Here is a 27,607-nt window from a genome sequence, read left to right as displayed (position 1 = left end):
TCACCCGCTACGTATAATAAACCAAAATTATCGACCAAAATCAAGAAATGAGTTACTGGTTCTAAAATTAAATTTACATAATAACCAACATTTCAAAGGTAAGAAATGCGATTCAAAACCATATATTATTTACAAATGGAGTTATAATTTAGAAAAATTTAAATACTAGGTTTTTTTCCAAATTTGTTCAAAGTTTATTTTGCAAATATCTCGGTAACCTTCAGTATAGGTAAACATTTACTTATTGTAAGTTCGGACAAAACTTTAGAACAAACATAATCAGTTTTTTCAGTTTATGTATCATTTAACCCAAAGATAGCTTTAGAAATCATATACTTATTAGTGGTAATCCCACATAACTCATATTTAAGTCGTGCCACAGACGTGTGTGTCAGCCACGGTAATTGGTTATTATATGTGTACACAATTTAATGAAACATTACTTAAGAAAGATTATTTTCCCAGCAAATTCAAAGAATTTGATTCTATAAAAAAACTTTTATTTATACCTTAAGAGGGAACTCGCAATCGCTATGCGATCGGCAGCGCTAGAAGCCGGTCATCGTTTCTGTGCACGATTTAAAAAAAATGACTTTTTTAAGAATACATTTAGAAGAAATATTTTTATCATCCTTTTCTATTTAACTTCTTACCTTTCAATGACTGTTTTCATTTCGAAACCATGTATTTTTTTAATAGAAAAATTTATTTTTACAATATAATACCGATGCTTTAAGAAAAAAATCAATTACGTCAAATGTTACCTGGGTTTAAAGAAAATTATGTAGCAATTTATCATATATACTCGTTTATAGGGCCTTAAGATTATTTCACTAAAATAATGATGTTGGCCTCGCTATTTCTGTGGTTAATCTTTAACCAATTATCTCCGCCCGCTATGTAAATTGCTGAGATGCGCATTCTTGTATGCAGCTTTCCGTCCCCTTCCCCCACTTGTCTCCCCCGCTCGCCCCCACCCCTCGTGTATTCAATATTCTGCTATCACTCATAAACACCGCCAGACGCCGTCCTCCCACTAGCGCCAGTACTGGTACTACATACCTACTATGCTCGTAAACCTGGCGGTCGCTAGACAAGTTATTTTTCCCGCATTTTTTTATTGTCGCACTCGTAAAGGGGAAATATCGTTGAGTAAATAAGCGAACATTTGAGCAGACGAGACTTGAGACACCCCATTCCCGTCGCGCTTTTCCGACGTCTTATCCGGGCTAGGCACGCGATATGCATAACTCTACTGGCATACCTAAGCAAATACGTAACACGTATATTTACGTAGAGTGGAGTTCTTCAGTTATGTTTAACGAATTAATTTTATGGATACGAAAAACCTCCTGATGTCAAATGTCGTTATGTCACTTTTTGTGTCGTTTCTTTTTTTCTAAGTAATATTGGTCATGAATAAAAAAATGTAGTAAAAAAGTAATCAATGTATTATTTTAAGATGTATATCATTATATTACTTTTGGGTAGATTTGTAACAGGTGATTTAACAGACCATGAACAATATTCTAAAGATAGATACTAACTAGTAGATTTTTTGTTGTTGTTGATATTATTGAACACTTCGTTTAACAAAATAAATAAGGATGAGTATAATTTGGGTTCCGTTCACACGTCAGTCTTGAACGCTGGTAATTTACTAAAAACATGATTTTAAGTGGAAAAGGGGGTGGATACAGGGTATAAAGATCACTTTAAACTCTTTTTTATGGAATTTTCGTTACAAGATAAAAATTTTAACGGATGTAGCAAATTCGGGAAATATAACAATAACATATATTTCTTCATGTCAGTAAAAAAAACATATATTATTGAGTAAAAATCAAGAATTAATACAAATCAAATTAAATTAACTCTTCTGGGCAGGTTTATATGAATTAACGTGTCCCTTGCCATATTGATATTAAAATGCCATAGTATTAATACAAGTCAATAAATTTATCAACTCCTGTCAACCCATGACGTCGACGTGATAAGCAAGTATTCAAATCTCCTTCATAAAAGAAATCACCTATGTGAATTATATAAAGTGCTTATCTTTCAATTTAGTACTGTCCTAATGTCAAGTAACAAGTAATAATTACCTCGAACTTTGTCTTCACACCCAATTACTCAAATATAGACAAACCAAAATATCCTCCTAGAGTAATAACAGTATATAAAAATTATATTATATTAAAACACTGTATTATGCTCAATTTTCTTTTCATTAAATACTTGTATTCTCCTGATACACATAAACATATAATTTGTACATTTTTTCTTCACTTGATTTTATAATACCATAATTATTTCACATTTATACAGGACTTTCAGGAAACTGTTTTTCACAATTTTCAGGTAGTCTTATATAAAGATTTTCAGATGGTTGTTTTGAAAGGTAAAAGATTTTTATATCTTTAATGTCGAAGAATTTATTTTATTAAAATTTTCCTGCATATTTTCTTTCAGAATTTTCAGGGAATAGTTGTTTACAGATTTTTAAATATTTTTTCTTGATTTTCATGTTTTTATATCACAAAATATTTAGCCATGCAATTTTCAAGCAGTTATATTATTTATGACTGTTTTTAGTAGTTTCAGGTGGGTTTTTCAGGATTATTTACATATTTAAAAACTATTTTCTGCTTGTTATATTGTAAGATTTTTATCAGACGGATGCCTTTTATTTTATTTGGCATATTTTTATCTTTTTTTCCGACATTTCCGACATTTTGGCTGGTGGATTTCTCCCCATTCTTTTTTAGGGTCTTCAATAAGTTCTTCTGCAAGATTATTTTAATATATTAGAGGTATTTTCTGCTAGACGTATAGACGTATAGACGTGTAGATAGCAGAGAAGACCTGCAGGCGTTGGTGACAAAAGTGTAAGATGTGTGCAAGGAAAGTGATTTGCTGATTAATGTTGGCAAATCCAATATTATGGTTTTTGAAAGAGATGAATTACTGGGTGTGAAATTTTGATAAATGAAGATATTATGGAACAGGTTAATGATTTCGTATACTAAGGAAATATGTTTTCTAGGGATGGAAAGATTGATAAAGAAATAGAAAGGAGATCGAATGCTGGGAATAGAGTGTTTTTGTTACTCATTATTATACATTTATAATACTGAGTAACAAAAAAACAGGTATTTTTAATATTCCATTTACAAAATTTCACATATCGCTCACTCCTTTCAAGAACGTCATAAACCAAAATACTCGATTTTTCAGGAGAACCTTTTTAAAGTTTGAAAATATAATACAATGTATTAAAAATAAATATCAAGCCACTTACTGAAATTTTTACTGCGCAACATATCTTTTTAGGTAAAATATGAAGGTTTTTTTCCCATTTGAAATATATTAAGTTTATTTAAAAAAATAATTAAACAATACCTTTTCTTCAAAATGCAAAAACAACACTTTCTGCCCTGTAGCGGGTAAATATTAAGTTAAAAATATGCCTCTTTTTCTGGGATATAGTACATTTTCTGGGCATTCCGAAAATATGCACAACTGAAAATTGACGTTTTTTGATTTATGACGTTCTTGAAAGGAGTGAGCGATATGCCATCAAATATAAATACCTGAAAGAGGGGCGGGAGGAAGGAAAAGGGAAATTTTAAAATATTTACCCCATGTGAAGTTCCCTCCGATAATGCAGTACCTATCTCAACGTTATAGGGGTGTTGACTGTATTATGATTAAATATATGTGTTTATTTCTTACTCGTTGTGGGGTATATCTTCATCTTGGTCAGCCCTCACTGTCAGGCACAGCGCCAGGAGCAGGGCGAGCGCGCACCGCCGCCCCATCTTGCTGCACCCGCGCGAGATCACTCTGTCCCAGTCCAGATGCACGAGAGCCGCACTTAGCCCCATTCCTGACTGAGCACACTGCCCCACTGAGCACACTGCCTACCCACTAGTCTACCCACACATCCGTCCTCGAGCCGGACTGCGAATACCAGCTATCCATGTCTCGAGTACACTATATACTGGATCGTGTAACAGGCTGCTACTGACTCTACAGGACGAATAACGAATCAAACACTCTCCTTATCATTCATCGTTCACTTTGTGTAATGCCACTTTAATGCATTATTAAATCTAACAGTTTTTTTGAGTCTACTAAGTTGTATTTTGTCGTTAAAAAACACATAAAAATCATATAATTTATATTTGAAGCACTAACATTGTGATTTTCCATTTTATAATTAAAATGTAACTTTGTTTTAAAATCACTATACATATTGTATTATAACTTAATTATAATGTCTACCGGTTTCAAAGCTAACCGCTTCTTTATCAAAACTGATTAATACTAAAAAGTATTAATCAGTCTTGATAAAGAAGTGGTTAGCTTCGTCTAACATTATAATTAAGTTATAATAAAATATTTATAGTGATTTTAAAACGTTAAACGTTTAAAACAAAGTTACATTTTAATATTATATAAAAATCAATTTTGTGGCAATTGTTTCACCGAATGAATGTTTGAAAATGCCATAACTAGTCGAAACAATGGTCACAAAATTTATTTTTATGTGTTTTTGAACAATAAAATACAACTTGGTAAACTCAAAAAAATCGGTGTTTGACATTTAAAAACATTTAATACATAAATTAAAATGAAGTTTTACAATTTTAACGCCAAATCTATAAACATTTTCATAAATACTAATTTATGACTGTAATTGTTCGCCTCCGTAGTGTAATGGATATCGTGTTTAGCTACCATGCTGGAGGTCCCGGGTTCGATTCCCAGGAGGGGGGGTAAAAATAAATATTAGTGATTTTACACTCTAATATTTATTTCATTTAAGTTTTATACTGACATTTCTTTGTGGAACTGCATTTTATAGAATAAAATAACAACTACGTAATTTTTTCCACGTTAATTTTATTTGACCAGCAACCCGGTTTCATCGTAACCGACATCACCTGTCTGATGATGTCGGTTACGAAAAAATCCGGTTGCTGGTCAAATAAAATTCAAATGGAAAAATTTACATAGTTGTTATTTTATTCCCCTCTAATATTTATTTAATATAACCTTGGACTGGTCCCTGAAGCGCAGGAGTATAGGAATATTTTTTAAAGTGTAGTAGTAGTCACAAATTAGTGCTTATTAAAGTGGTATTAGACAAAGTGAAAGACGAATGATAAGGAGAGTGTTATATTACCATACTACAAAGTTAACAATGATTTCAATATACAAAATATGAATTACGAATTCGTTAGGTTTCGGGAAATGAAATATTGCATTTATAAGTAAATAGAGTAAAAATATGCACGATTCTATTCAATACTTAAAAAAATCTAAATGCCTACACGCTTATCGTATATGCATATAATATTGACATTTTTTAGCTCATCGTATTCTTAAAATTATCTACGTGTGTGAACTGCGTTCTAGAATTAAAAAAATAAGCATATCGCCCACTCCTTTCAAGAACGTCATAAATCAAAAAACTTGATTTTTCAGGAGAACGTTTATAAAGTTTCAAAATATAATACAATGTATTAAAAATAAATATCAAGCCACTTATTGAACTTTTTACTGTGCAACAGATCTTTTTAGGTAAAACCTGAAGGTTTTTTCTCCATTTGAAAAATATTCAGTATGTTCAAAAAATAATTTAACAATACCTTTTCTTCAAAATGCAAAAACAACACTTTCTGCCCTGTGGCGGGTAAATAATAAGTTAAAAATATGTCTCTTTTGCTGGGATATAGTACATTTTCTGGGCATTCCGAAAACATGCACAACTGATAATTGACGATTTTTGATTTATGACGTTCTTGAAAGGAGTGAGCGATATGTTACAATGCGTAAATACCTCGCTAAAATATTTGATTAGTAGTAGCATGAAAAAATATTATCAATAATACGTCACAATTATCACTGCAATGACAGAAATACTCGTAAAATGCTAGTTCACAAATCCTCTTAAATGAGTGGTACACCTTTATATTATATTTATATATTTACACATTGCGTTATTTGTCCTTCCAAAGGTAACAAATGTATGAGTAGGGCTTAAAAATGCATTGGCTGACAAAATAGTAACGTTTTAAGGATAACTAGCCATTAAGAAAAAATGATTTGGTATTTCAAACTAAAAATTCTATATTATTTTTGACATTTCATCAAAGATGAAGAAGAATATAGAAGTCTGGGCATTTACGGGGCTGACGACCGTCATGCATTTGAACAAGTATTTGGAAACACTCAAAATGTTGTAAAAATTGAATGATGAAAATATGTATAGATTTCAACTATTTTAATTTTGAAGGTTATGCTTATAACTTATTGTTGTAAAATGACTTGAAATCGTAATCTTGAACAGAAAATGATCACAATTCAATTAAACTATACTAAAGCAGTGACATTTATATATGCATGTATACTGCAGCGCGAATACAACGTTGTGAAAATTGCGTAAAGTGCACGGTGCATCTAGAATTTTCTCAGAATTTGTCGAGCACAGAACTGACGTCAATAACCGCGAAAATCACGACTTGGTTTTGAATTATTATTTGCGAATACCGGCGGCGGATAGTACGTAGTAAAATCGTTCCGCGAGAAATAGTGAGTAGTGGATACTAGTATCAGCAAGCACTCTACGGCCATCGTAGTACTCCACACCCCGCCCGGCGTCTATCTACAATATAATACATGCACTTGCACTTGAGGTCACCGGTAAAAAAAAACGACCGTTTTTTTTTAATTAATAATTTTTTTAATAATATTTTTAGAGATTTTTATCGCGTTTTTTATTTATTTTTTATTAATTAATAAAGTTGTGTTCACATGTTCGTTGGGGTTGGTTTTCGCGGGGTCCGAGCGGTCTGCCTGCGTTCACGCAACGCTCTCGTTTGGAGTAGCGGCGAGGGCGGCGCGCATGTCCCCGCTGGCACAAGGCCGCTATCGACCGGAGCCGCGGGGCCCTGCCCGAGCGCGGGGGGCGCACGCGCGCTACCGCCCGCGACCACGTCCGTGACTTTGGCGGGAAAATTACGCGCGGAAAAGTCTCCAGAGACATCTGTGCCGAGGAAATGGAACCACTTGCTGGATCTGCACAAAAATGTGCAATAAGCCCTCCAATGCTATTAGTAACGAGTTTACTTCGCACGGTCAACAAAAACATAATGTAGGTGTTATTGCTAGCGTCCCTTAGCAACAGGGTGTTATCTCCAAATGGGGGATAAATCAAGAAATACGAAAACAACCTGCAATTATTTTCAACATTTTCATTCGATTCCCGCCAAGATTAGGGTTGGATTCCCGCCAAATGCAATATAAATTCAAGAAAGATTTATTTTCAATTGGTCTGGGTGTTTGTGATGTATTTTTCACATTTACCTTCCCTATCCTTACTATCCTATCTGCAAACAAGCCTCTAAAATAGAGGCTTTGCGGATTATTCCTTTAAAAAATAAAAAATAAAAGATTATAATAGTAAATATTTGCTCGCCTCCGTATATAATGGTCATCACACTCGGCTATCGTACTGGAGGTCCCAGGTTCGATTCCCAGGGGGGTCAAATAAATCATAGTTATTTATCACTTTAATATTTATTTTATATTACACTGGACTGGTCCCTGAAGCGCAGAAGTGATCACCTTGCCTTCTAAGTAACGATCAAGATGCACCATCGCGTGCGGATAAAGGTTAGAAGAAGAAGATAATAATAAAAATTGAAACCGTTTTGCCGATAGGTTAGATAGATGTTAGGCCGATAACATTATACAATAATTTTTTCCATACTTTTCGCAAATCACTTTTTAAATTATGAAAATAGATTATAAAAACAAAAACGTTATTTTCTTAATTTTTTTTATTCATTGAATCCATTTAAGATTCTTTAAAATACTCGAACAACGTTTTCAACATCAGATCTGTAAACGATGATTCAGAATCCGAAAATTAAGCAAGTAAAACGAAAACCTTTGAAATTTTCCTGAAACCAGAAAAAAAATATTTAGGGTTTTAATTAAAACTCTCGATGAAAATTGGTAATGATCACATTTTTCTCTTTTTTTTTACTACGAAAATCTAACGAAACCGAAATATTTTTATGATTAAAATTCCTTATTAAAATTCCTAAGTGAATTCTTAATAATTCGTTTATATTTTTTAAATGTAAGTATTATTGTTATTATTCCATGTGCTCTTTCTTAATAGAATAATAATATTTTTTTACAACATTTTGAGTGTGTCCAATCCTTGTTCACAAAATCTGGATTATCTACAAATACAGGAGTTATTTTCATATTATTTTTTGACATCACATCAAAGATGCTGACGGGGCTGACGGCCGTCATAGGCTTTTCATCTCACCAATAGATGTCTCTAGCTAAGTTTTAGTAATTCAAGAATAATGTTTCAAAATTGGTTCATATATATAGAACTTCCAAGAATTTGAGTAGCGTGGTTGTCAATAATGGGTAGAATTGGTGAATGTTACACGTGTGTAAAGTAATAACTTAAACCAGCCTATGACAGTCGTCAGCCCTGTAAATGCCCAAAATTCCATATTCTTCTTCATCTTTGATGAGATGTAAAAAAATAATACAGAATAATAATACTTTAGATAATTTGTAACGTGCCTCTTTAGACATATGCTGTCTAAAGGGTGTACGAGGTTTGATCAAACTATGAAACAATTTTTTTAAATCTGTGGTAATCTGTGAATAGCTGATAGGCATCTCACGCAGCTACTGCACTGGAATGGGTAAAATGATCTTACCAGCACACTAAGTTTGGCGAGCGTGCTTCCAGCATGCAGGTCGAAAATGAGAGGAAGATGTTTTTAAAATCGTTTCCGTAATTTCACCTTGATGATGTAGTGGAGTGATGCGATAGATGTTTGAATTCCAAAAAATCGTTACCGCACTAACAAGTGTATTTATAATAGGTTTTAAATGAATACACTTGTATTGTTTTTTGTTCAAGCTGGTCGCATAGAACAAAGGATCAGACTTTAACATTGGCAACTATAACAACATCCTGGATATATCCCTTCTTACCATATGCGCTAAGTATCGAAGAATGTGTCCGAGACCATGGAGTCAACATATCGCGCACTCCTTTCAAGAACGTCATAAATCAAAAATTGTCCATTTTCAGTTGTGCATGTTTTCGGAATGCCCAGAAAATGTATTATATCCCAGCAAAAGCGGCATATTTTTAACTTAATATTTACCCGCTACAGGACAGAAAGTGTTGTTTTTGCATTTTGAAGAAAAGATATATTTTAATTATTTCTTTTAAATATACTAATTATTTTTCAAATGGAGAAAAAACCTTCAGGTTTTACCTAAAAAGATCTGTTGCATAGTAAAATGTTCAATAAGTGGCTTGATATTTATTTTTAATACATTGTATTATATTGTTAAACTTTAAAAACGTTCTCCTGAAAAATCAATTTTTTTTATTTATGACGTTCTTGAAAGGAGTGAGCGATGTGTGTGACCGTTAACTGAATAACTCTTACTTTTTTGATTACCCAATTGGGATGGCATTTGTTGCTTTTTCTCAGTTTCTATCCAGCATGGTTTTTTGATGTGGAATATTTAAAGAGCTAGAAATATACACTATGCAATCAAATTTGTGCGCTGATTGGGGTGATTAGCTTTAAATTATTGAACCCAAAAACGAAGTAACAACTTCTTTTGAAGAAGTCGTTGTTAAATTCCTTTTTTTTAAATTATTTTCAATGGCCAAGTCTAAGTATAGTAGATAGTCCAACATAGTCCAGATAGTAACATTTGGTGCATCAGTATATTGCGAGTGAAATAATGGTAAATAAAAAACAGTATTCAATATATAGATTCCATAATTTTATGGCTATGATTTATTTAGTAATTTCATCAATAATGTTATTTTATCATAAAGTTACAATACTTAAATTGGCAAAGTTTCTTCATCAGAGGTATTTGACTTGGATGATCATGTTTGCATCTCCGGCTAAACAAATATATACTATAGTAATTGCGTAATCAAAACACTAATTATTACGTCATTTCATAGGCGAAGTACAACTATGGACCGAGCTTCCGAGATAAAAAATACCCAGAGAAAAGTACCAGGTGAGATGAAACGTTGATAGTAGTTTTTAAAAATAATATTATTACAAACAATGTGCTAAGTAATTCAGAAAAATTTGGAAATTTAACATTTTTTTTTTAGATACTAATTTTCATAATAATAAAAAATCAAATGATATAGAACACTTGAAAACTGCCTTAAATTATTGAAATATAAAACAGTTTACTTGATTGTGAGAAACAGGCTTCGAATTATCACTTTGAGTACATATTTTATAACCACTTTTTTGTACAATCCCCTAATTTATTGCAAGAAATAAATATTTTTTAACATAGAAAAGTAGTTTTTTAACATTATTTTAATATATATTTAACAAAAACTTCAAAATAAGCTGAGATTCATCTAAAATAATGCATTTATAAAACTAATAAATACAGTAAAAGTAATTAAAAAAACACATTGATAATTTCAAACAATCAGGAATTTAATAGTTACCAGGAGTGAAAATAAAACATGTTATAATTGAAGAGAGCCAAGATGCATTTGGTCCATAGTTTTACATTAAATTACATCAATATAATAAATGCATTTCCTTTAAGTAACTTTTTTTTTAAAATGTACAAAACTTTACAAAGATTACATAACATGTTTACAGAGAAGAGAATAATGCGAAATAGTATCTCAAGCAAGATTAAACTTTTAATTTTAATTTTAAAAATATATATAAAGACATTGCTGATGTGAATGGTAGTAATTTATATGTCGGATGAAAGAATAATAAATTTGATTGACTGAGATGCAACATTGACTAGTATAATAACGGAGAATATGAAATTGGCATACAGAATTATAGATATACAGATTACGGCCAATTGATTGCAGAATTTGACATCTCTGTAAACATCGCAAGGGTTTAATTATCATTTAACTCTATTCGTATTGGTGCCTTTTATTAAAATTCATAAATAATAATTATAATAACTTATATTTAAAACAATGTGTACATTCTCACAATTTGCAACAGTTTCGCGATATAAGCGACAAATAAATAATTATCAGAGCTAACTTGGTATTACATGGAACCAAGAGGGAATTACGTTTTAGCAAATGTACAAACCGAAATAGTACAGTCGGGCGACAAGCAGTGTCGGCGCCCGAGCCACCAACCTCTCCGATCAATCTTACATTACTAAATTTGGGATATTTAAATTACACTATAGGCGGGCTATAAATGTAGAAGCGGCACAATGCGATAATTAACATGATCCAGTTAACAATTCATAAATTTATCATTCGTGCAAAATGGAAAAATAAAAATGAAAACATTTCATCATATCGCTCATTCCTTTCAAGAATGTCATAAATCGAAAAACTTGATATTTCAGGAGAATGCTTTTTAAGCTTAAAAATATAATACAATGTATTAAAAATAAATATCAAGCCACTTAATGAACTTTTTACTGTGCAACAGATCTTTTTAGGTAAAACCTGAATGTTTTTTCTCCATGTAAAAAATATTTAGTTTAAAAAAGTAATTAAACAATAAATTTTCTTCAAATAGAAAAACAACACTTTCTGCCCTGTAGCGGATAAAGATTAAGATAAAAATATGCCTCTTTTTCTGGGATATATTACATTTTCTGGGCATTCTGAAAACATACACAACTGAAAATTGACAATTTTTTATTTATGAAGTTCTTGAAAGGAGTGAGCGATATGTAATAGAATCGGTTTGAACAAAATCACAAACAAAGCAAAGTTGAATTGGATGTGTGTTTGAAGTTCTGGCGTGGGAGTGAACCAATAATTAGCTCCTAAAGATTGTCTGTCACCTGACTCATTTCCGTACCAGTACTCAACTTTGCTTCATAGGTGAGTAGGTTCACACCAATTCTGCTATAACAATTAACCGAATAAGATAATAAATTCTTAAAAAACGGAACTTTTTGTCACCGTTTTTGTTAACCGCAAAATACTGATTCCCACATAGTATCGCTTTTGCTTTTATATCCCTCGTAAGGCGACTTAGGTTATACAACTTGCCAACAAGAGAACCATTCCATAGTGGCTAAAATAATAACTAGGCGATTGGTGGAGTGAATAAATAAATAAAATAGCCTACGCATATTGTCGTAATATATATTGTACTATTTACACTTTGCACATATGTATTTAACCGAGATTTCGTTAGTTAAATTATAAACATTCAATCAGTGGTAAACTATGTAACATGACTCTTGAGATTTGTACTTGGTCTGTATTGAAATGAAAATACAATATAATACTCAACTTCCTCTTACAAAAATATATTTATAACCGGCAAAACTATTTTTTTTTCTTCGTTCCATGTTCAGTTACAAAGTAATTTATTTAAAAACATTATTGGTAAAGATCTTTAGAATTCAGCATAGAAATGGCAAGCCTTCTGTGGCATACATTATTAAACTAATTACAAACATATTGAGAGAGAGAGAATAACATTTTGGACAAAAAACATGATTTAAAAAAGGGTATAAGTGCAAAAGTGTATATGTATAAAAATACTAAAAAAATAGGAACAAAATATGTCAATAAATCATCCAAGACAACACGGTAAAAAATATCCTAGTAACATTTGTAATGTACAAATTCAACATTGTAGTGAAGCGACATAAAATAATAAAACGGAATGCGGAATAGATTAGTTTCATATTGCCATCGGAATTGGATGTATAATGACAGTAATTTGTGAGTAATGTAAGTCAATTTGTAACTTTACTATATAATATTAAGCAATTGATAGGAGATTTAGAGACATTCCAAAAAAGTAGTGTAAAATAAATTTTATTCAACAAAAATAAAGTAAAAGGACAGACTTTTTGATATCATGTAGGTTATCTTAATTCTGTTAATTAATACCGAAGTGCTTAAAATTGTATTTAATTATTTAAAATATAACATTTAAAAAAAAAATTATATTCACTAAGATGTAACAGCTATTCCAAAAATAAAAGCGCTTTTAAGTTTATATTTTTCCGTTACATTAATACATATTTCCAATGACAATATAATTACAAAACTAAGTCCTTTCACTTTAACTGTATCGTAAAATCCTTGCTGCACTTTACCTGTCACACTCGCTTTACATCGATAAGTCGGTGCCAATTTGTACTGTCACTAGGTATACATACAATTAAATAATCCATATATATATTTCAAATTCATTAAAATCTATAATCTCAGTTTGATTAGTTCAAAGGTAGTCCCTTAATGTACTACAAATATAAAACATTCGAATCTACAAAGGTCAAACTGTCCCACCGCACAACACCCGTGACGTGTGACAGTTTAAACTACTTTGATGTTAATTTGTTAATAAAATAACGTCACAACACAAAGTGAATAGAGAAAATGAACCGGATGATGACCATTCAAAATACATAAATGCTAATAATCTCAAAAGTAAATGGTAAACGTGGCCCAAAAATATATAAACTCTACTAAATGAGATTCACAGAGAAACAGACAAATGTTGTAAGAAATATTTACAAAGTATAAAAGATCACTAGAGTAATGTGTCATTTGCGATAACAAATTTACAATGGTAATAAATAAGTATATCGGTGTCAACGTATTTATAATAAGAGCAGTACAAAATGGTACTCAATTTCGTAAAACATTATCCGTCAGCGTAACTGTGAGCACGCTGAAAGAAAAAAGGCGTATCGCTTTAAGATTAATTTTCAGAAAAAAAAACTTTTGAATTGTACGAAGGTATTTAACATTCTACATTTTATATGAGCTAGACTATTACATTATCTTAAAAAATAAATTATAAATAAATATAATTTAGAATATAGTCACTGTCACAACGGAATATAAAGATAACACGATTGCTAAATTAGTTGGAGTGTCACCGGGCACAAGGTAAATTTTAATGTCTCGATGCGTCACTTTCGTGTCCGGAGTCTCTTCCACTTTCACGGTGCGAGTCTCTATATCTGTCTCTGTCTCTCCTGTTGTCCCGGTAGCCGTCCCGGTCGCGGGACTTGTCTCTGCTGCGGTCCCGGTCCCGGTCCCTGTCGCGGTAGCTCTCCCTGTCGTGGTAGGAGTCGCGCTCCCTATCCCTGTCTCTGTCCCTCTCGCGATCGCGCTCGCGCTCCCTCTCTCGGTAGTAGGTGCGGCGCGAGTGGCAGCGCTCGCCGGAGGGCGTGTGCACCTCCACCTTGATGTTGGCGGTGGCGGTGACCTTGGTGGTGATGCCGGGCGCGCCCTTGGTGGGCGAGGAGCGCCCCGAGCCGGGCTCCGCGCTGTACGTGGTGGTCTCCACCACCAGCTCGGGCTGCACGATGATGGACTGCATGGAGGAGTGGTGCGAGGAGTGGGAGTTCTCTTCCGTGATGGTGGTGAGGCTGGGCGGGCGGGGGCGCGCGTGGTGCGAGGGCGGCGGAGGAGCGCTCCCGCGCCGCGTGCGCACCGGCGAAGCTTGAGGAGAAGGCGTCGATATACGCTCCGGATGTTCCAATGGAATAACCTGCAAATTTACATTCATTATTTGAAAGAACTTAATTCAACTCTTTAGGAATAAAAGACACTTTTTTCGTCTCCAATTTTGCTTAAATTTTTAACAGCTGGGTAGGTATTAATAGCGCTGCAAATTTTTAGGCGAGATTTTATGTATCAAAATATGTCACATCACTCGCAAATAAGTGGAGGCTTAAAAAAGTGTGTCATAATTATTACAAGATTGTTACATGTTTCTGCATATTTTAATAGTAAAAACACTTGCTTATGGCTAGTAAAATAAGTTAAAAATTACGTTCAAACATAGGAATTTTGTAGAAGGTATCGGAATACATTAGACGTGTTAACACAGTTGCGGCAGATAAAATCTTCACCATGTTTTTTACTTAAACTTCAAAAATAAAAATTTAACACGCAATAATGATTTTTTTTGTTAATCAAAAATTCATATGATTTTCAATTAAATAATAAACACGTTAAGATTGACTGAAGCGCCAAAAGATGTCAAAATCATAGGAAACATGGACCACTCAAAGCCAAAAACATCTCGATTCAGTTATTTCCTTTTAATTTTCAAGCATCGAAATGTTTTAGAGCTAAAATAACGAAATGCAATTAGTTTACCTCGGCAGCGGGTCCGATTATGGACAAAAGAATGGGGAAGAAGAGCAGCCCGTTGACCAAGCCGATGGTGATAAGGGCCAAGAGGATGAAGAAGAAGTAGCGGGTCACGAAATTGAAGTCGGAGGTGGCGAGCATGGCCACAGCCAGGAGGGACGTGAGGGCCCCGTGCAGCACCGGCGCGAACATGTGCTCCAGGGACAGGCGTGCGCGGCGGTCTCGCCCACCAATGGACGTCACAAAACTCTGCAAAAGGAAGGAACATTTTAACAAAATACTTATAAGTTAGAAAGAATCTGTAAAAAAATCTGCACGCTGCGGGAGCCTGGGTGAGAGCCTATCCGACATTGGATCCGTGATAGTTCATAAGAAACTGTCACGAGAGGTGGTATCATACATGATAAAAATAGTGAAGGTCATTGGTACTATAAACCAAGCTAGGATACCAAACAATCTTTTAGTGGAACGGGAGGTCTGTTGATGACAGTCAACTGTCCAACATCTCCTGAGGAGTTTTATGTGGTCTCTTCCCAGCAATGAGCAAATGCTGAGAAGTTCCTGATTGGCCCACGATTATTCCTAGATTATTCCTCCTCTTCCCAACACAGGTTAAAATAAAACATTTTTTTTTAAGTTAAAAGAAACAAAAATACACTTAATGATCTATAACCCTTGTATAAAATAAGCAAGGTAAATAATAAATGCAATTCCCATCTAAAAAAAAAATCTATAAAAAATGCTTTCTTCATTGACCCATACAAAATTTGGCTTATATTTTTATTAAAAAAATCCATTCTGAGCTGATAATGACTGATATATTTAGGGAGATATACATAAAAGAGAGCTGCTGTCAAATACTTACCAAACAAATGTGCACAGTGAAATGAACTCCCAGCCCGACAGCAACGATGAGTAGTACGGCGGGAATGGCCGAGAGCTTTATGGAAAGTAGGGCCATGGCGCCCAGCAGCTGCAGGACCATGGCGGCCAGGACCATCACCACCAGCACGGCTGCCCACACGTTCAGCAGCAACACTCCGACCACCAGCAGCACGGCGCCCAGAGCGCAGCCCAGAGCCAGCGCCAGCCACGGCCGCAGGTGCAAGTACTGCTCCCAGAAGATGAACGGAATACCCGAAGGGAAGTTCGCCAGCCCCTTGGCCTCGAACTTAGCGCACAGATTACGCACCGCCGTTATCATCCCTTTTATCGCCTCCGTATCACTTAGCCCGTGCAGGTAGAACGGCAGCTGGGTATAGACTAACGGTAGAGACTTTGGTATCTTCAATTCGTAGTCGTCGCGAGAGTGGAACCATTCCTTGGGCTCGGGTTGCAAGTTGGCCTGCGAAGCGCTGTACGCCAGAGCGTCGTTGTTCACCCAAGCGGACAGATAATTATAGAAAGCTTTCGGATTGATTATTCCGTCGCCGTCAACGAGCCTTACTTGGGTAATAAGAGATTTGTCGATTGGGTTGTCCATGTATCCGGTCTGGACCAGTAATCTATATGCCAGCACGGACTCGTCGCTCGCATTCGGATACCATTTCTCTTGCGTTATTCTTCCCGTTGCGTAGTCGTGATCGAAAGCTTTTTGTAAATCGATCAGCCAATCTCGGAACAGACTCAACCAGAACTCGGGTAAACCGCCATTGTCATTCTTGATTATGCTCGATATTCTGACAAAGGATTCGTGATAATCGTACAGCAACTTTTGATTGGTGGGGTATTCGAAGTCGCCTTGAGTGATAGCGTACATACTGTAGAAACCGAAATATTTCCCTTGGATAGATAGGAACTTGTGTTCATCGGTATTTTGCGGAACAATATCAGTCAGTTCTAGTCCGTCAGAAACTTTGGTGGCGCCCCATATGCTAGCCAACAGGATGCATATCATGGCCAGCATCGATAAAACCTACCAAGAAGACGAAAATATTAGAAAATAGCAATAATAAAACAGGTGGCAAAATAATAATGACATTTTAATTATGCTATCGAAAATGTTTGATTAAATGAAAATTACCTTGACAGTCGGTTTCATAATGAATGGTGCATAATAGTCCCGCGCAAAACGGGTCAAGGTAAATGAAAAACAGACTGGAGGTTCTCCGATTGCATCCTTGAGATTAGCTTCAGGATCCAGAGGCTCCTTGGAGGGATCTCGCCACGCATCCTAAAACAAAATAAACTTCAATTAAAGTCATGTCCTTCAGGTAAAACTATAAAAAAAGGATAAATAGATATTCTTATAACTGTTCCAAATAACAAAAAATTCAAAAATATATATTTAAATACTTAGTCAACCAAGACGAAGAATGAAATGTCCCAACAATGACTGCGAAATATTTCGATGATGAGTGACTTCATACTATGTTTTTGATATTGAAAGCATTAACTTTGTGGATCATATTGATATATTATTTCGAGAAATAAAAATACTTTGTGTTTTGATCCACTCACATTTTTATTAACCAACTAGTTTCGGCAACAACCTGTTGCCCTCTTCAGGGTTTATTTATTACTAAATAAATAAACAATAAGTAATAAATAAACCCTGAAGAGGGCAACAGGTTGTTGCCGAAACTAGTTGGTTAATAAAAATGTGAGTGGATCAGAACACAAAGTATTTTTATTTCTCGAAATAAGACTTCATACTAGTTTGGTAAAAATAGTCAGCGACATTTTAAGCGAGAGCTTGCAGTTACTCTTCATAAGATTAAAAATTTGTACTTAAAATATAACTTTGTTTTAAACTCACTATAAATATTTTATTATAACTTTTAAATTATTATGTCTAAAGAAGCGGTTAGCTTCGAAACCGCTAGACATTATAATTAAGTTATAATAAAATATTTATAGTGATTTTAAAACAAAGTTATATTTTAAATATAAAATGGAAAATCACAAAGTTATTGCTTCAAATATAAATTATAGTAAAAATTTGGTTAAAATTTTCCTGAAAACTCACATAAAATAACTTATTGAAGTGAAATTTTTAGTTTTTATTAATGTGATTACTAAGTGCACATTAAAATTGTAAATTTTCAGTTGTGCATACATTTCGGAATGCCCAAAAAATGTTCTTTATCCCAGCAAAAGAGGCATATTTTTAAGTTAATATTTACAAAAAGGGCAGAAAGTATTGTTTTTGCATTTTGAAGAAAAGGTATTGTTTAATAATATTCTTTTTAAATATACTAAATATATTTCAAATGGAGAAAAAACCTTCAGGTTTTACCTAAAAAGATCTGTTGCACAATAAAAAGTTCAATAAGTGGCTTGGTATTTATTTTTAATACATTGTATTATATTTTTAAACTTAAAAAACGTTCTCTTGAAAAATCAAGTTTTTTTATTTATGACGTTCTTGAAAGGAGTGAGCGATATGGTAGAATTGAAAATTAAGGTAAAGAAGTAGAATATTACGAACCTTGGTGGTCAGAGTGGTGAGGGCGGGGGGCGCTCTGGCAAGGGGCTGGTGCTTGGCGGCGACAGAGGCGGGGGCGGGGGGCAGCAGGCGGCCCCCGGACAGCGGCGGCTGGTGGCCGGCACCCGGGATGATGCAGCACAGGATGTCGGAGCGCGAGGAGTCGCGGCGCCGCATGTCCAGCGAGATCATCGCCGGGAACACCAGCAGCATGGACGCCAGGTTGAACAGGAGAAGAATGGCGGCCTGGAATTATTCATTATTCAATACCTCCTTATATGAAGACAATACCATTTAACAAAATGTATTTATGTATTAAATTTTAAATCAAACACGGATTTTTTTACTCTACTTAGTTGTTTTTCATTGTTAAAAAACACATCAAAATCAATTTTGTGACAATTGACGAATGACATTCATTTGAAAATGGCATGACTAGGCGAAACAATTGTCACAAAATTGATTTTTATGTGTTTTTTTAACAATATAATACAACTTAGTAGACTCAAAAAATCCATATTTGATTTAACATTTAATACATAAATCAAAATGGAGTTCTACAAATCAAACGCCAAATCTATAAAATAATCAAATGTATTTAACTACAATTTGTCAATGGGTTTACACACTAAGGACTCGAAAAGTATTTCTACCGGTTCAGTCAATTGATGCTTAAGGATGGGAAGTGTATTTTTACTTTCTGCGCTGGGCTAATTTCAGAATCAGAAAAAAGGATTTTTAAATGCTTTAATAAAAATACATGTCGCAATCTCTTTGTTTAGGTCAAAACTATATGTACACAATTGTCAAATCCCGTCGCCAGCGGTCTGCAGGCTTAAAAAACACCCGTTCAAAATGTGTTAAGATGCAACTTTTTTTATATTGGGGTTTGTTTTATGTTTTAGGCTGTTACAAAATGCACTTTGACTGTCTTCGCTTTTCACACCTATGATTAACCAAACAATGACAAGCGAAAACAGCTGATGACTTTGTGAGCCATATTGCGCATTAATAAAATTATTAATATCTAAACTTATGTATCGAATCAATATACAAAATCACACAACTAACTATAACAACTTCTCTATTATTTCTACTTACAAGTCACTCCATTCACTTAAAAGTATGCATGAAACAAATAAACCTTTTTTTTATATGTTGAAATCCAAAAGTCCAGAAATACTCCTAATTAAACTAAATAAAACAAGTGCTTTTTTGAAGAAAATATATGAAAGAATTGAAATTTTGTAGAGCACAAAAAATAACAATATTGGGGTAGTATTTTATGAAAATGGCTCTATGGAAATTATCCAAAATTATTATTAGTATCACTATCAATAAATTTGAGAGAATTTATAAATCGGATTGGACAAAAACTTATAGGAAAGGATTGCTAATGGAGTTCATTGCATTCCATCACAAAAAAGTACCGATAAATACTGTGATTGCAGATTATTTAAAGGGAGCAATAAATGTAACTAATAAAGAAAATAAATACCAGATAATCTACAATGTATTAAAAAATATTTTAAAAACATGGATATTGAAATTGAACAATCTTTTGTTAAGTAGTAATTCGGTTATGGTAACACCATTGGAAATATTATTTTAAAAAAATAAAATAAAACTAATTAAAGTTTGTCATACCTGTAAGCAGAACACCCTCAGTGCCGGGATAGGTATAAGAGCTGCAGCGAAGAATGCGGAAACATTGCAGAGTGATGTCAGTAGGACACTCATGCCGGTAGTTCTCATTACGGCTGGCGTTTTAGTTTCCCAAGCTTTCCCGCCACTTTGGGCATATGCGTGAGTGAGAAGGTACATATCATCAACTCCCAGCCCGATGGCCAGGAACGGGATAATCTGCATGGTGGAGGCGTTGAACGGAATACCTGAAAAAATTCAATCCATTAAACATCTTACCTTTTGCTGATTGATTCTACATTTAATAGTTCCTGATGGGACACGAGTTTAAATTTAGGAGTAAATGTGCTATGTGTATCGGCTCCACTAGAAAATTTGGTTTACATTCACAAACATTATATTGAGGAAAAATCAAAGCAAACACTGTTGCAGAGAATGTGGCGAAATAAAATAAAAACCCACGTAAAATCTAAAGGGGAAAACACTACGCGAAATTATTAAACATCATTTCTTGAATGTTTTACGCAGATACTTTGTGGCACATTTTATAAACTTTATAAAATAAAACAACTTTGTTTTAACCATGTTTTTATTGGTACACTTTATCCAACCAGCTTCGACAAGAACCTTGTCATCATCAAGGTTTATGTACTAAATTCTAAAACATTGAAATACTCATAGTTAATTACCCTTCCCTTACCATAAACATCCACGCACTCCGTACACCATATGAAAATATGATTTAAAAGATATTTTATATTTCAATAATTCTTAAACTTTAAAAACAATCTCTTGAAAAATCAAGTTTTTCGATATATGACGTTGTTGAAAAAAGTGAGCCATATCATACAATTTATTTACATGTTCTTTCTTCTCTGCGCTATTTTTAATTTTCTATTCTTATTTTTTTAAATGCATGCGTAAAATATTAGGTATTTATAATATTATCTCTTAAAAAATAAACTTAAAAAATAAACTAATTCAGAGAATTGGTTTAAAAGATTAAGCAACTAACGACTTTAAAAGGAAAATAAAAACAAACCTAATAGAGCGCAGAAACCCAATCCAGCGACCACCGTGATGGACAGCAATAGCACCCCCGCTATGCCGATACCAACTTGCGATTTCACAGGATTTTGCCATTGTGCCAACGAAAATGCAACATAAAACATCTGAAAACAAACAATTTTGTTAGCAAAAAGGGATTTAATTTTAATTTTTATGTCTTATGATACCAGAATAAGTAATACGGTGTTTGAAAATGATGCGGAATGCATCGAAACACGTCGGCTGTCCAAATTTAAAACACAGTAAGGGACATTTTTTTGTAGTACGTTTTATTTGCATTTTTGGACTAAGTAGAGTCTACTTAGTCTATAAATGCAAAAAAAATGTACTACAATAAAAATGTCTCTTACTGTGTTTTAAATTTGGACAGCCGACGTGTCACAGTAGATTTTAAGAAATAGTGGTATTTACTAAGTAAAACATCAATTAAAAATAAGTATTATTTACTTACGATGCAGACATATCCAAGGGAGATCTTTGGTATTGACAGTTGAGTAAACTTGCCAAGAATTTCGTTGAGGGTGGAAGTGGAAAATGCGTAGAACTCGTAGGACTGATATTCCGTCTCAGATTGGGTATATTTGTGTATCTCCTGAAAACAATATAACATAATATTTTAATTTATGTTCGTTCAAACCCTTATCCGCACCCCAATGGTGCATAGGGTACTGCATCATACAAACGCAGTGTTATCTTGATCGTTAACACATGAAGGAAAGGTGATCAGCCCTCCGCTTCAGGTACCAGTCCAGGGTAATATGGAATAAATATTAGAGTGAAAAAATCACTTATATTTACTCCCCCTGGGAATCGAACCCGGGACCTCCAGAACGGTAGCCGAACGTGCTGACCATTACACTACGGAGGCGGCTTAATTTATGTATTAATTTTAAATCAAACACATATTTTGCGGTCTACTGAGTTGTATTTTATTAACAAAAACACATATTGTGACACATAAAAATTATATTGTGACAATGCCCTAACAAGGCGAAACAATTGTCACAATTTTAAATTTTTTATGTGTTTTTGTTAATAAAATACAACTTAGTAGACTCAAAAAATCTTGTGTTTGATTTAAAATTAGTACATACATAATTTAAAATGGAGTTCTACAAATTAAACGCCAAATCAATAAATAAATAAATAATATTTTAAGTTGCTATGACGGCCAACGTCGGGTCCAAATTGGATATAGCTGACCAACTGAACTAACTAACTACAAATCCCTTTTACTGCCTACACCGGGGCATTTCTAGAAAATTTGGTAGTCGTTTTACAAACTAGTATTTTTAGAATAAAATCACAACTATCTAATTTTTTCCATATTAATTTTATTTGACCAGCAACCGGGTTTCGTCGTAATCGACATCATCAGTCTGGTTGTTGGATGATGTCGGTTATGACGAAACACGGTTGCTGGTCAAATAAAATTCATGGTTGTTATTTTATTCTATAAAATACAGTTCCACCAAGAAATGTCAGCACAAAACTTAAAACTTGTATTTATTTAGATTGGCAGCGACAGGGATAATGAAAGCTTTTAAATGTAAATTAACAGTAAAATCGAGATACAATTTTGTTTTACATTTTCTATAAATTTGGTTCATGAAAAAAAAAGCTTTGCAAGAGATACGGCTGTCCAAACTTAAAACACAGGAATGACATTTTTTTGTAGTACGTTTTTTTGCATTTTTGGACTAAGTACCATAGAATCTACTAAGTCCAAAAATACAAAATAAAAGTATTACAAAAAAATGTCCCTTACTATGTTTTGAGTTTGGACAGCCGAGAAGGTCTGTCACGAAGCCTAGATGCTTCCGTATCAGATCTGGGAATGCGGTGGGACAGCTCACCTCGGAGAACTTCTTCTGCCAGGCGTCCAGCACGGCGGCCGCCTTCTCGCGCGTCCAGCCCGAGTGCTTGACGCGGTACTGGTCGGCCCAGTAGTCGTAGAGCTCGCGCTCCGTCATCAGCTGCACCACGGTCTGCAGCGCGCGCGCCGTCCGCAGCCCGCCGCTCTTGTTGTGCGTGCCGCCGCCCACGATCAGCTCCTCGGGCCAGTGCATGTACTTGGCCGCGTACCCGTAGCACCCGCCCGACAGCTCGCCCGCCACGTCCAGGGGCTGCAAAACCAGACTCCAATTAAACCAGTCCTAACCCATATCCGGCAAACACCACTCCATAGTATCCGAGTAGTGATAACCTAACCTACGAATCCAACAGTGCATACAGTACTGCACAGTATCCAGGGCAGCAGTGCTAACCTAACCTAACCTAACACACATCGCTCACTCCTTTCAAGAACGTCATAAATAAAAAAAACGTGATTTTTCAGGAGAACGTTTTTTAAGTTTAAAAATATAATACAATTCATTAAAAATAAATATCAAGCCGCTTATTGAACTTTTTACTGTGCAACAGATCATTTTAGGTTAAACCTGAAGGTTTTTTCTCCATTTGAAAAATAACTAGTTTATTAAAAAAAAATAATTAAACAATACCTTTTCTTCAAAATGCAAAAACAACACTTTCTGCCTTGTAGCGGGTAAATGTTAAGTTAAAAATATGCCTCTTTTGCTGGGATATAGTACATTTTCTGGGCATTCCAAAGACATGCATAACTGAAAAATTACGATTTTTTATTTATGACGTTCTTGAAAGGAGTGAGCGACATGTCCGAATCCAATGGTGCACACTGTACTGCAAAGTATCCGAGTAGTTCTAACCTAACCTAAGAATCCAACGGTGTATACAGTACTGCATAATATCCAAGTACTGCTGACCTAACCTAACACATGTCCGAATCCAATGGTGCATACAGCATTGCATAGTATTCGAGAAGTGCTAACCTAACCAAACACATGTCCAAAACCAAAGGTGCATAGAGCACTGCATAGTATCTAAGTCATGTTATTTTGGACCTAATCTAACCGTACAACATTTTGAGTGTGTCCAAATACTTGTTCACAAAATCTGGATTATCTCCAATTACAGGAGTTATTTTCATATTATTTTTTGACATCTCATCAAAGATGAAGAAGAATATGGAAGTCTGGGCATTTACGGGGCTGACGACCGTCATAGGCTGGTTTAAGTGATCACTTTACACACGTGTAACATTCACCAATTCTACCCATTATTGACAACCACTTTACTCAAATTCTTGGAAATTCTATATATATGAACCAATTTAGAAACCTTGTTCTTGAATCACTAGAACTTCACTAGAGACATCTATTGGTGAGATGTAAAGAAGCTTTTTATTAAGCAGAAACTCTTATATTAGTATGTGAGATCCGAATCCTGGATTATAATCACACACATGAGAAACGCCAGAAAATACCATTTTCATTTTTATTATTAAGCTTATAATTTGACCAGATAATTTATTTACAACATTTTGAGTGTGTCCAAATACTTGTTCACAAAATCTGGATTATCTCCAATTACAGGAGTTATTTTCATATTATTTTTTGACATCTCATCTAATCTAACCTAACCTAACAACAGTCAACAGTCCAATTTCTACTGAGTAGTTTTACGTGGTTTCCTCCCAGCAATGAGCAAATGGTGGGAAGTTCCTGACTGGGCCACACTAGATTATCCCTCCTGTTCCCAATACGGATTAAAATAAAACATCTTTTTTCTTTAAGTTAGAAGAAACAAAAATCCACCAAATGATCTATAAACCTTATACGTAATATGCAAAGTGAATCATAAATACAAATCCCACCTAAGAAAATAACTAACCTAACACATCCGAATCCAATGGAGCATAGAGCACTGCATTATATCGAAGTAGTGTTATTTTGAAGACGATAAAATTACAACAAAAAAAAACTAAGGAAGTCAAAAAAAAAAGGTTTTACATACCTGCTTAGTAATAATAATTGTGTTCAAAACGTATCATATAAATTATTGAATAAACGCAATAAAAAAATACCAATATACTAACACAGTTCTTTTATTACTAGTTGTGAATGAAGCAAAATTAGCACGCGACTATAAAATTTTGCTCTAGTCATGAGTAACAGTAAACAAATAAATATTATATCCACATAAAAATAATAATATACACTGTCTCGGAACAGAGCGAACAAAATGGAGAGAAAATATCGTGGGAACGCTGAATCTTATTCGTACGTGAAAATGTGCAATACATTGTATCTTTTGTATCGCGTGAATGGCATTCCATTAGACACGCGAGTCTACGGCCCAAAGATCGTCACATTCAGCATCCTTATCCTCCCAGGATCGGCCGAGAAATTCGGAAACTACGGGAAGAATGAATCCCGAGATACGCAGTTGCTCCGTTTTGTTTCCGAGATAATGACTTCACAAAAAAACGAATAAAAAGAAGGGATAGAAGACTCGATTTGTAAAAGGACCGACACGAACACATCGCCTAACGAGGAAACCGATTATCTATACATTGATGTTAGATGAAGGAATTAGACCTCGTAGAATGCACAATATTTAACCCCAAATAACAGAATCGCAAGTTACATTACGAAATAATAAGCCATTTCATACAATAAAATCTGGGATAAAAAAATACTGAAAAAACATAAGCAAAAAAAAACAGGTAGGTACGCATTCAAGATTTCGATCGAATTTCAATAGGGTAAAGGGAATAATAAAGATGCAGCAATGATATAAACATCCACAAGGCTGTATTCTCCCCTGGCAAGATAAATAGCTACTCGTCCGTGGATGTCAACATAAGAATGGCCGCGGGGAAGAGAGATTCGGATTAAGACGTAAGTAATAACACTGAAAGAAGGGAGATAAAGGTTCCTCGGTCTCCGGTCCATCCCGGCCGTAATTGAGCAGTCGCGGACGTCTCCCTTCCTCGCGCCGTGGACATATTCATCATTCCCGCCACAATGGCCGTCCGATAGTAATTTGAGGAACGGACACAATACCGGCGGACGCAGCGCGGGTGGTGCTCCTATCGCATGGCCGAAATAACAATATGGTGTTTTTCTTTAGAAAACGTAATCTCGGTGTGGGTGGCGGCCGCATTCACCACGCCGTCCTCCGTCCCGTTCGCTCCCGCGCCCGGCAAGCGGAGGGAGAAGGACGCCCGCGGGGACGGAGCAAAAAACGGTAACAAAAACGCTCGGTCCATATTATGCAGGGGTCCGGAGAAAAAAGGCCAAAAGTGTTACGTTACACCGACCCGGCTAGGAAGAGGTCGCGCCGCTAGTCAGCTGCTGCCGGCGCGATCTCCTAGTAGTCCGGCACGCAACGAACGAGTGACGAGAAGCGAGAGGCGAGTGGCGAGAGGCGAGTGGCGAGTCCAGCATCCAGCACGGCAGCCGGCCTGTAGGTCGCCACTCGCATCGCCCATCTCGGTGATGAACCCTGTCACGCTCCAAAAATCTCCTCGCTTTCGTAATATCGCACGAGATAAGTGCATACCTTTGTCATTCAGACCGCCGAATGCCTTAAAGTTTACGAGACCAAAGTATACCGACAATATGTTACAATAAGGCGAATTGCTTTGAAAACTCGATGACTACACTTCTAAAGAAATAGATAATAAAAAAAAAGTTTTCACTTTACGATCTACGTCAAATAAAATAGTCGAAGCGAAACTCGAACGCGACTAAGAAAAGGTTGAATAGAATAGGCCTTAGAGAGGCCGAACAAGACGAACGACTAGCGTTTAGAAATGCGTCGTTCCGTAGAGACGCATGAATGCCAACGATTTACAGGTACTGTAAAAACTTCACCAAAAGTGACAATGGGGGTAATGGGGACCCTGCGAGCATTGTGAGGCGCAGCGGGGCATCTCGACTACAATCGGCTCCTTGCGGTTGGTGAGACTTTACAAACACTTCCTAGAATCTGTTTGATAAAGCCATTTTGACATATTATCACAGCCGTATATTTTCGAGGAAAACCGACATTGTTTTGATTTGCAGATATCTTTGACGGATGTGAGACATAACGCAGCGACAGTTTCGGTCTTGCGTAATCAAAATCGCGCCGGCTGCGAGCTAATCGAGGACGTACCACACATGGATTGACCGCATAAATGAATTTATTGGAATTGACCACACGTTCAACTTATTAACAATTTCAAATTAGTAACTCCGCAATACAAAAAAATGCATCCAACAATCGAATAATTAATTTTACGCGCTCAAAGATAAAATAAAATCTAGTAAAATTACGTTTAAAAGCGTGGAAGTTTTTTTTTTTTCAATGCGTCAAGAAAGTTGATACGATTATAACGTCCGCCCCTCCGTAGTGTAATGGTCAGCACGCTCGGA

At 35.1% G+C, this 27,607-nt stretch overlaps 2 protein-coding genes across 3 annotated transcripts in view; both read right to left on the bottom strand.

Moving 5' to 3' along the window:
• Window positions 1–6,889, bottom strand: part of stol (voltage-dependent calcium channel subunit stolid) — a 119,886-nt gene extending 112,997 nt beyond the window's left edge. For both annotated transcript variants that reach the window (XM_088263373.1, XM_088263374.1), the window contains exons 1-2: window positions 6,823–6,889; window positions 3,736–4,032 (exon numbers count right to left, since the gene is read on the bottom strand). In XM_088263373.1, the coding sequence (XP_088119499.1) occupies window positions 3,736–3,887 (152 nt within the window). In that variant the 5' untranslated portion in view covers window positions 3,888–4,032; window positions 6,823–6,889. The remainder of the gene's footprint in view (window positions 1–3,735; window positions 4,033–6,822) is intronic.
• Window positions 6,890–9,836: 2,947 nt separating this feature from the next.
• ptc (protein patched) overlaps window positions 9,837–27,607 on the bottom strand; it is a 62,907-nt gene continuing 45,136 nt past the window's right edge. Inside the window, exons 5-13 of the mRNA XM_088263460.1 lie at window positions 23,180–23,449; window positions 21,775–21,915; window positions 21,298–21,427; window positions 20,259–20,503; window positions 18,615–18,857; window positions 17,208–17,357; window positions 16,050–17,099; window positions 15,191–15,433; window positions 9,837–14,576 (exon numbers count right to left, since the gene is read on the bottom strand). Of these exons, the coding sequence (XP_088119586.1) occupies window positions 13,977–14,576; window positions 15,191–15,433; window positions 16,050–17,099; window positions 17,208–17,357; window positions 18,615–18,857; window positions 20,259–20,503; window positions 21,298–21,427; window positions 21,775–21,915; window positions 23,180–23,449 (3,072 nt within the window). The 3' untranslated portion in view covers window positions 9,837–13,976. The remainder of the gene's footprint in view (window positions 14,577–15,190; window positions 15,434–16,049; window positions 17,100–17,207; window positions 17,358–18,614; window positions 18,858–20,258; window positions 20,504–21,297; window positions 21,428–21,774; window positions 21,916–23,179; window positions 23,450–27,607) is intronic.

The sequence above is a fragment of the Brachycentrus maculatus genome, unplaced genomic scaffold (assembly GCF_059751285.1).
Source record: "Brachycentrus maculatus isolate JH-2025_06_01 unplaced genomic scaffold, ASM5975128v1 h1tg000199l, whole genome shotgun sequence".
NCBI lineage: Eukaryota > Metazoa > Arthropoda > Insecta > Trichoptera > Brachycentridae > Brachycentrus > Brachycentrus maculatus.
This window is presented reverse-complemented; position numbering and strand designations above follow the sequence as displayed.